At 38.0% G+C, this 9,879-nt stretch overlaps 1 protein-coding gene across 1 annotated transcript in view; it reads right to left on the bottom strand.

Annotated features, from left to right (window-relative positions):
• Window positions 1-234: 234 nt before the first annotated feature.
• GUCA1C (guanylate cyclase activator 1C) overlaps window positions 235-9,879 on the bottom strand; it is a 37,920-nt gene continuing 28,275 nt past the window's right edge. Inside the window, exons 2-4 of the mRNA XM_058018434.1 lie at window positions 6,960-7,109; window positions 4,197-4,284; window positions 235-365 (exon numbers count right to left, since the gene is read on the bottom strand). Coding sequence (XP_057874417.1) covers window positions 235-365; window positions 4,197-4,284; window positions 6,960-7,109 — 369 coding nt within the window. The remainder of the gene's footprint in view (window positions 366-4,196; window positions 4,285-6,959; window positions 7,110-9,879) is intronic.

Genomic DNA, 9,879 nt, shown 5'->3' with positions numbered 1-9,879 from the left:
AGGCAAAAATTGTTGGGTTCTTTCAGTTTTTTTTCCCTGTGGCTGCCACAGTCATTAGCAAGGGAAAGAATAAAGAAAATAAAATGAGATATAGAAAGATTGAAAATTGTTACTCCTGGAGAAGGCTGCTCAGTATTGCCTGGGCAGGCTTTGACAACATCAGCCTCTCTGAATATAGCAAATATCATCTTCCTTGAAATTATGAGACAGAGACCACCTCCATGACTGGATCCTTCAGACGCTGTTTCTCCTGCCGTTCTGTATGACTTTGAGTACGTTGGAAAGGTCAAAACTTTTCGTAATTAATTCCATTAGGTCCTCGTCTTTTTCCACACCATTGATAAACTCTTCTAAAGTCAGTTCCCCTGAAAGAAAGTCAGATAGTCTTTAGAAGCTGAGAAACCCAGCAATCTCTCTAGTGAATCGAAGACCATTCACGCCCGATTGAATCCCTTATGAAAGTTGCTGATAGGCAAATGCAGGTAGAGTATTTGCTAATGATTTCTCACTTTGCATCAGTCAGATCCTCACTGACTTGTTTTTCTGTTAAAACAGGTCAAACATAGCTTTCACTGAAGTCTGAAATAATTGTAAGTGCACATAAATGTGTGTAAAGGAGCTCTAATGAAGCTCCTTTACACATGTAAATGTGACCAGCTTATAATGTATCAGGGCTGAATTTGGATGTACTGGCCACTTCTCACTGAGCTAACTGGAATTTATATTAGAGCTGATTTTAAAAGAGATTAGGGTGTGATTTCCTAAGGATTAGTGGTCATAGTCCCCATGTTGACTACTAGGATTATTTAGAACCATTATCACATGTAGGGAAAAAAATCAGCAAAGTGGCTTGATGTATAAATTCTTTCAAGGAACTGAAATGGCCATTTAGAGTGTGATTTTTTTGGGGTCATGTCAAAATCAGCTAATAACTTCGAAGTTTCAAGACAACAATAAAATCTCTTTTATTGAAGAGTAGGGATATTGTTTAATATTCCTCCTCTTTTCCTGCTCTTTTCCCTGTCAACAACAGTTCTAGGCATGTGTCTATTTGCATAGTACACAGACATGTCCATAGTTCTCTGTCTAGGGGTTATTCCAGGGATACTGTTTTACCTTAAGAGGAGAAATAAATCTTGGTTTAACCAAGAAGAGCCAGATTGTTTCCTGTGAGAATGGTTTAAAGTTTCTTGTTAAATTCACAACAATGAATGATTTCTCTGTAAAATTAGAAATGACAAGGGCCAGGTGAAGAGGAAAATAGCTGGATGAGTTGAGGCCCCAGGGAGCAGCAGTTTCAGTCATGTGTATGTCTGGTGAATGCTTAGTGTGCTGACTTTTGGCTGTTTTCAGGTTTAAGAAGTCCCTGTAGGTTTGGGGTTGGTTTTTTTTGTTTGTTTGTTTGTTTTGTTTGTTTGTTCGTTTGTTTGGTTTGGTTTTTTGTTTGTTTTGTTTTGTTTTTTGTGGGTTTGGGTTTTGCTTGTTTGTTTGGTTGGTTTTTTTTTGTTTTTTATGTCTTTTTTTTTGTCCGTGGCAGCCTTGGAAACATCATCTGACATGAGAAAGGAAAACTATCAGCATTTAAAAAATGTGAAAAACACTTTTGAGCAATAGTCAGTAAAGTTTGCTTTCTGTTTAGTCTCATATGTCCTTGCTACACTGGTGAAAGGCTCATATAAAGAGGAAAGTCCTCATTTGACAGAAGTCCTGGTTGTTAGGCTTCAATGAAAGTACTAAGACCCTATCCAAGAGCTGGCATGCAGAGCCCTGAGGAAGTTTGTTCTTCTTTTTTCAACAACAGCCTATATAATCATTCCACAAGCAGACTCAAAACAAGCCATCTCTGTGCACTTGCATGCATCATCCTGCTTTGTCACTAATCCACTCGCTTCCTCTGAACTCTCCTCCTATCCCAGATGCTCCTCTTAGTTCCCCTCTCTTCACTCTGTATTGCCTTTGACTCAGGTCTTTGGGTGCATGGGGTTCCTGGACTCATCATGGGGACATGCTGCCCCATTTTTCTGCTTATTCAGGTCGGTTTGTCTTGGATTCCCTCCTCCCGATCCCAAGCTGTGCATTTTGATGTGCCAATAGCAGGCATACAGACTGCACTGCACTTGCCAGATGAGGTTACACTGGCAGGCCCAGACTCACTTCTGCTGTGATGGGCCTCAGATTTCTGTGAGATAATGAAAATAAATTGCAAAACCAACAGGAGATGGGTTTTAAGATTTGTTCCTTACAACCCATGGGATTATTTATTGTATATTAATGTAAGGAAGGACTTTGCAATTTATTTGTCTATTTGCACATTTTTTTAATAAGCTACAGGAAGTAGCATAGTTGAAGCTAAATTTGGTAAAACTTGGCCTATTCCTGAGGTGGATCTAGTCCTGTTGCTTTCCAGCAATTTAAAAACTAAGAAACTATGGAAAACTGTTTGAAATGGAACCACTATGAAGATAATCCTCAGTATGTTATGTTTTGGATTTTCCTTGCTAAAATGTATGACACTAATGATGGTCTAGCTCAGATACAACTACTACTTGCCAGTAAACTTATGGTCAAAGCAGTGAATAATCATAGAATTTGGGTTAGATTTTGACTGTGTTATTTTCACTCCTTTCATAATTTGTCTTCACCAAAGAGTGGGCCAAGGAGGTGAGTCAAAAAAATCCTCCACTAAGGCATCCTCCACATGCATCACAAGACCACTGTTTATACTCTGATTATATATTTCAAACAACTCTTTAAAAATGAGTAACTTCAATACACTAAATAAGACCATAAAAATGCCCCTCTCTGCCAAACTGCCCAAAATTCCTGTCTGTGACTTGACTTTGCTCTTTTTAGCTTTCCTAATGTTCCAAATTTACCAATGATTGCAGCAATTGCTGTAAAACATAGTTGCCAGTGGAAGGATTATCTTCATGATTAGAAGTATGAGGGAGGACATTCATCTGTAATAAATTTTCAATTAGAAACAACTCTGAAGAAGTGAAATGAAATCATAGTTTCCAAATGCAAGACCAATTGTGTTATGAACAAAAACTCGGTTAATATTTTTTTATGAGAAAAAGTTTCAAAAAGGCAGCCAGACCACTGGCCCTGCCCAAGTTCTATGTGTTTTGTTATTGTAATCACGGGTCGTTGTCGTTAATGGTTGTTTTTGTATTAGTAAAAGCCCTGGCTGGGGCGAGGTAATGGCCCTTCTCCCGGGTGGGGACCTTGCCCGAAGCTAAGTTGTACCTTTCCCAGAATAGTGAAGACACCTGAGAAGGTGGGGGGGGTTATGCAAAGTGACTCGCAAGACCAGAATGCTTTGTGGGAGCCCCATCTCCAAACTCATGGAGAAACCCCAAAAACAACGAGCCACCTAAGAGTTGAGAGACTAGAGTGATGTCTGGACGTGAGGAACCGAGTGCTGAGCCTGCAGAGACGCGGAACACCTTCGGACCCTCTCGCCCTGACCATGGGAGTTGACCCCGGAGCTGAGACCAGGCCGACTGAGTGGGAGAAACAACATCTGACACCATCTTATGGGATCAGGAGACCCAAAAAAGGCTCCCAAGAGGATCTGATCCCCAGCTCTGCCCCTGGTGGACAGAGCTGCGCATATCCTCCTCCTCTGAGTCGCCCTGGGAGACGACGGACGCTGCAGACCCGTCGAGCCGCCCAATCCTGTGCTGATCACTTTTTAATAAAGGCATTACACAGGAGAAGAAGTCTCCTGGCCCTGTTTATTTCAATTGGCTTAATTTAGTATCTTGAGGAAAAACCAGGAGCATGCATTGACAGTCAGCCTTCAAGGAACATCCAATATGCTCACCAGTCTTTAGAACATGCTAGAACATGTAAAACCATTCATCCTATTTGTTTTTTTTTTTTTAAGAATTTAAAATAGGTTATGCCAACACAAATATATTACTCCCCCACTGCCAATCACATTTTCATTTTGCTATGCAACCTGAGAACTGGCATTTTGGATGAACAGTGCAGGAGTTGTTTTTACTGCATGTAATTACTGCATGTAATTCCTTTGTCAGTTGACTTCACTGTGAAACTGAAGTAAAATAAGGGCAAAGAAGAGCAGATTTAGGCTTTCAGTTATCTAAACCCGTCATCCTTCAGCTGCATGTTCAAATCCCTTCTTGCAGAAGAGTCCCTGCCAATGCCAACAAAACCTAGATTCTTACCGTCATTGTTCACATCTATCTTCTGAAATATCATGTTTGTGAACTCTTCAGCACTCATGTTGGTGTAGCCATTAATAGCCTGGATTGCCTGAGGGCAGAAACACAGAAAGTTCTTTCAGAGTTTTTCCCATCAAGTTGTGAAACAATAGACTGTCAGAAGCAGTACTTGAAGTGCAACTCTTTAGTTCACAAACCCTTTCAAAAATCACTAAATAAATAGTTACTTCAAGTGAATCGTCAGTAATAAGGACTGGAAATTTAATTAACATAACACAGCCTAGAGATTACACACTGATTTGCATATTTCTGAAGGTCTGAAGAACCCTGTGGCACCTCTGCTCTGTAATTCACTTTCAATTCTACATCAGCATTTTTATCTGGCCCTAGAGAGTTCCATGCCTTCAGAGAGTGCCCTTTGGTCTGTGTGATTTAAATGCAGTATTGTTTTTCCCATCTGAAAGCACATGCAGAGAAAGCCTAAGTAATTTTTCTATTAAGACGTGTTTAATTTAGTAATCACAAATAAAGTCAGACTGGCCATCCTGAAGTTGGCAGTTAACTTGTCCTCCAGAGAAATTAAGAAAACCAAAAGAAACCCCTCTACTTTTTTTACTTTTGTTTGTTTGTTTGTTTGTTTGGTGGTTTTTTTGTTTTGTTTTGGTTTGGTTTTTTTGGGTTTTTTTTTGTGGCAAAAGGACTCAATATTTGGAGTAAAGGTATAAATGTATGTTTTTGCAAAATTGTGTCCCATTGACTGGGAAAATATGTGCATATATATAAACATGCATATACATTATATAATGGGCACACTATAGAATTTTTTTTCTGCACTTGAATTATCTTGAGGTGAACTGTGTTGTGCAAGATAAGTCACTGTATATGCCACTTGCTTCTTTTGGTGTCTCTTTCCAAATATATTAGACCTCATATTTTAAAACAATCTATTAATCTATTCACTGATCTAGAATTCTTGAGCAAATAAAATCATTAAAATGCCCCCTCCAAATGCCCCAACTTCCTGTTTGTTTCAAAAAGCAGCAATAATTTTACAAAAATAGTTACATAAACTTGTTTCTATTACTAATTCATACTTTAGGTACTTTTGGTGTTTTGTATGTCGGACCGCAATCTTAAGTAGAAAGTTATATCCCTTTCACAGTTAAGTTTATTGCAGTGCCAAGAGTAAAGCAGTGGTTCCTGAAGTGTTTTTGTCACTGACTACCACAGAAGCCCCTTAAATAGTAAATACTGGGCATTGAAGGGGTGCATGGTTATCTGGAAGGAGTTTGGTAGTGGTATGTTGGTCCATAGTTTGCATAGCTGTAGAGAGAGATTTCATTTTAATAGCACTTCTGTATTTCTAAATTAATGTCTCAGATATTACACATCTTTTTGGACAAGCCCTTGTTTACTGATGCTTATTATAAGCTGGTCACCCCTTAATGGCTGTGAGCCTGTTTGTTCTCTTTTTCTTTTTGGGCCCACCATTTTTAATCTAGTCTAGGTCAATGATTTAAGCAGGTTTAAGTTAAAGTTCTTATACTGCAAAAGAGATGGAAACACACAAAAGTATAAACTGGTTTTAAAATCAGGTAAGTTAAAAAAAAATATTCTTTACATTGGAAGGATTTTAATTTTAATTCTCACTTTGGATAAAGCCCCAGACAAAACACTGTTGACACACTGGCTGTGGGTGAAAATTATTGGATAATATTTGTGAAAGAAAGATTTCATTAGTCTCAAAGGAGAAATCTGGAAGATTCAGCCTCTACTTCTATCTTTAGAAAGCTGCTCTTTAGGTGATCAGCTTTATTTGTTTGACCTGGTAGCTCCATCTGGCTCCAGCTCCTTTCAGTTTTGGCACCAGCTATTTAAAGTCTCTAACAGCGACTGGCTTGGCACCAGCAGTAATGCAGAATCCAGGAAAAGTACATTCCTTGTTTGTTATGGCATTAAAACTCTATTTAGCTTCGATGCTCCCTGCAGCAAAACTTTGATCTGTAGTGAGTCCTGTACATTTAGGGCACAGTATTGAGCCATATATATTTGTAAGGAGCCTTAACATACCTTTTGAATGACAGCAGCTAATGAAGAGGATAATGTTATTTCATTAGAGCAAGTTGAAAATTATGAAGATAATTTTAAAGAAAGAATTGTACTTCTTTGGTTTTATGGGTTTGAAGTGGACCCATTTTCTGGAAAATTTTGGAAGTATTTTTATCCAAATATCACTGCGCAATTTAATAGTAAAATTATATTTCCATGATTTAGTTTTGAAATGGAGGTAATGGTGTTTGTAGTAAACAAATCTAAAAGCCTTTCAAAAAATGAAAATATTGTAATATTTTATTGACATATTTTTTTTTCTTTTCTTGCTGCAAGATCAGTTTGAGAAGTCAGTTTTCCACAATAGACTGGCACATATACTTGTACCATCTGTTTTCTTCATTATGCTGCTACTGTCTTGCCCTGCCTTATAGTACACTTTATCACAGTAATGTCTCTACTGTTTCTACAACATTTCACTTTCAGTAAAGTACTTTATCTGTAGAACTATGGTTTAAAGTAAAAAGCTACTTAGATGTGTTCAATAAGGAAGAAACTAATGTTAGGAGTGTCACTAGTAGCCACTGTTAATTCTGGTTTTACAACCATAAAACATTAGATAAAGTACTGACAATCCATTTACAGCACATGATGAACCACTGTTTCAGGGCAACACACTGTATCAAATGCTCTTGCTATTGGTCACAACTTACTTACCCTGAATATGCTTAATAGCTCTTTTTTGTCAATGCATCCGTTTCCATCAGCATCATATAGCTTGAAATACCATTTCAATTTTTGGTCAATTTTCCCTCGTATAACCAAATTTATTGCAGCTATGAACTCCAAGAAGTCTATAAATCCGTCCTAAGAGAGAGAGGGAAAGAATAAAACACATCTATTTAATAACACTTGTTTGCTGTTCTTTCTGGCAATTGTACAGGAACAGATCATCAAAGTCCCTACATATTGATTTATGAAGCATCTTAATATAGAAATTTTCTGTGGTATCAAAAAAGGATAAAAGGATGCGCTCAACTGGAAGAGCTATAGGAAGAGGTATTATAGGAAGGACAGTTCTGTTCTCCCCTGAAATCCGGGGGTTGAGGAGGTGAGGGGCAAATCTGTTCTGAGCAATTGTTATTGACAGTTTGAGCAATTGTTATTGACAGTTTTTAAAAGGAAAAGAAACAGTTTTGTGACAATCTGACATGTGGAAAAGAGGAGTTTGGGATATCTGGTTTGGTACTAATGAGATATCTGGAGTGGAGTTGTTTACATCTATACTGCAGAACTATGGATGATTTCCAGTGCTGTTCCAGGTGCTGTTCATCTCAGGGATCACGTAATAAGTGTTTTAAAATTGTAATCAATACTCTGGCATGAACCCTAAGTACTGTGGTTTATCCAAATAAAAATCAAGTCGCTCTGATAAACATTTTACAAAGCCTTCAAGGCATAAACCAAACTCTAAATATTGAGGATTGGGGATATTCATAGGGAGACAGCATTTCAGATTGACTTCAGAATAATTTTCTAACTGCTTTGCTCAAGCTTCTGATAGAAGCCTGTCAAGGACAGGCCTCCATAGTCAGGTTCTTCTGTTTCTGTAGACACAGAATGTGTCTAGATGTGGTTAGGATGGAAGAAGCAGTCGCTGAATTTGGATCCTCCTTGCTCCAACTGTTTCTCATGTGCATACAAAAAGAATTAACAACTGGTAAATTTAGTCTTGTGATCAAAATCCAATTGGTCAGAATCCAATTGCTCAGAAAACCTTGGAAAGACTTGTCAGTTTCAGATGGCCTTTGACTGAAAAGAGAAGGTTGGATGAGTATTCAGTAGGTTTAGGATGTTACTTAGTTTTATTGCTATATATCAACAGACATCTTGCCAGTTGAGGTTTACAGGCATTAATCAGGCAGGCATTAATCAGTCCCTCAATATTGTACTGCAGGAAAAGAAGATTGGTAAGGATGCACTGCAACTCATTGCCAAAATCAGAACCCTAAAGTAATTTAGTTTGGAGAAGACCCTCAAGGTCACTAGGTCCAACAGTTAATGCACAGCTACCAAGTACATCACATACTGTGTCCCTAAGTGCCACACCTTACATGTCTTTTGAAGACCTCCTATCAGTATATTTTTGTGACAAGGAACCGAACATGTGAGCGTGCAAAGAATGACAACAAACAGGAATTTATAAGGGCTAGAATATACTAAAATTGAGAGCTCTTCTGATCAACCTTCCATTGAAAACAAACCAAAATGCCTAAACCATTGAGAGGAATGGCAGATTTGTCTTTACAAACAAGCTGTGGGTCTGCTGGTAGGTAAAAGTAGCACTGGGAGATAAAAGAAACAGTGGGAAGGATTCCACTGATTGAAGAATGGAAAAAGATATTTTCTTTTACAAACAAACTTTAGGGTTGCTGATAAATTAAACTGGACATTGAAAGATGAAAGAAACAATGGGAAAGAAAAACCCCTAAATTCCTTAAGAATTAAAAATTAAAAGGGAGGGTTATACGTTAGAGAGAAATCTTGGGTATCAGGTGTTTTGGGAAGTCTGAGCCTCTCAAGTACCTCAGCCAATGGGAAAGAGAAAAGGGAAATGTGGCTGGATATTAGGATAAAAAGTGAGGCTGCATCCTTCAAAAATTTGAGAGACCCCAGGGGAATGCCCCATGGCCTCTCCCTTTATTTGAATAAAGTAAAGGGATTCCTCTGTCTCCTTTTTGGACATAAACCTCTGATGTTTGTGGATTAATTTTCTTAACAGCATCCCCACACATCTACACAATTGATTGTGGAAGTGAATGTAAGTTCTCAAAGATTGGATACATTTTTTGAAATAGGAGTCCATCCTCTTTTTTTTTCTTTTCTTCATTCTCCTCTTAGATTCCTCACATTTGTGCTCTCATGATACTGATCAGGGTCAGAGCTCCTGGGAGACCCTTGTAGTGTTTGTTTCAATTTCTGTGCAAGGCTGATCAGCAAAGTGGCACCTAAGAGATAAATTCAATGTATTCAAACGCACTGGATTCAGCCTTCATGCAGAAATGGTGTGTGCATAAGCCGTGCAGACTGACCATTGCCTCACAGACCCTCTGCAGGATCTCTAGTAGTTGCTTGTTTTACTGTGATTCCAATCACAAGCAAATGCAGCAAAGACACCATTCAACCACTGTTTAAGATGAAATAAAATTTGACAGTAACTACATATAATTTTCAAACAAAATTAGGCCCAGTGTTAAAAGCAGATGCTTAACCAAGAATGTCACATCACGCACTACAAACTTAATCTTCTTTTTGGCACACTGGCTTTAATTTCTATTTTGCAAGTATTATTTCAAGAAGGATCTCATAAAGTATTTTACTGGAGGTCAAAATGTATTTTGCTGATTGCATTTCCATCATCTGATTTGATATATCTAAAAGAATGTGGTTAAATGCATTTTACATTGCTGCTTTTTTATTGCATTTCATACTGCTTATTGCAACTACAGATTCATTTAAGGATTGCTGGATATCCATGAGCAGATTAATTTTCTTCTTACTGCCTTACATTTCACTTGGGATTTTGGAAAATATAATTTTGTTTGCTTTCTTTCTGCATCTTGGTGTCACTATTGTT

Source organism: Melospiza georgiana, chromosome 2, assembly GCF_028018845.1.
Source record: "Melospiza georgiana isolate bMelGeo1 chromosome 2, bMelGeo1.pri, whole genome shotgun sequence".
Classification (NCBI taxonomy): Eukaryota; Metazoa; Chordata; class Aves; order Passeriformes; family Passerellidae; genus Melospiza; species Melospiza georgiana.
Note: the sequence above shows the minus strand (reverse complement) of the source record. Positions and strands in the feature narration are given on the sequence as shown.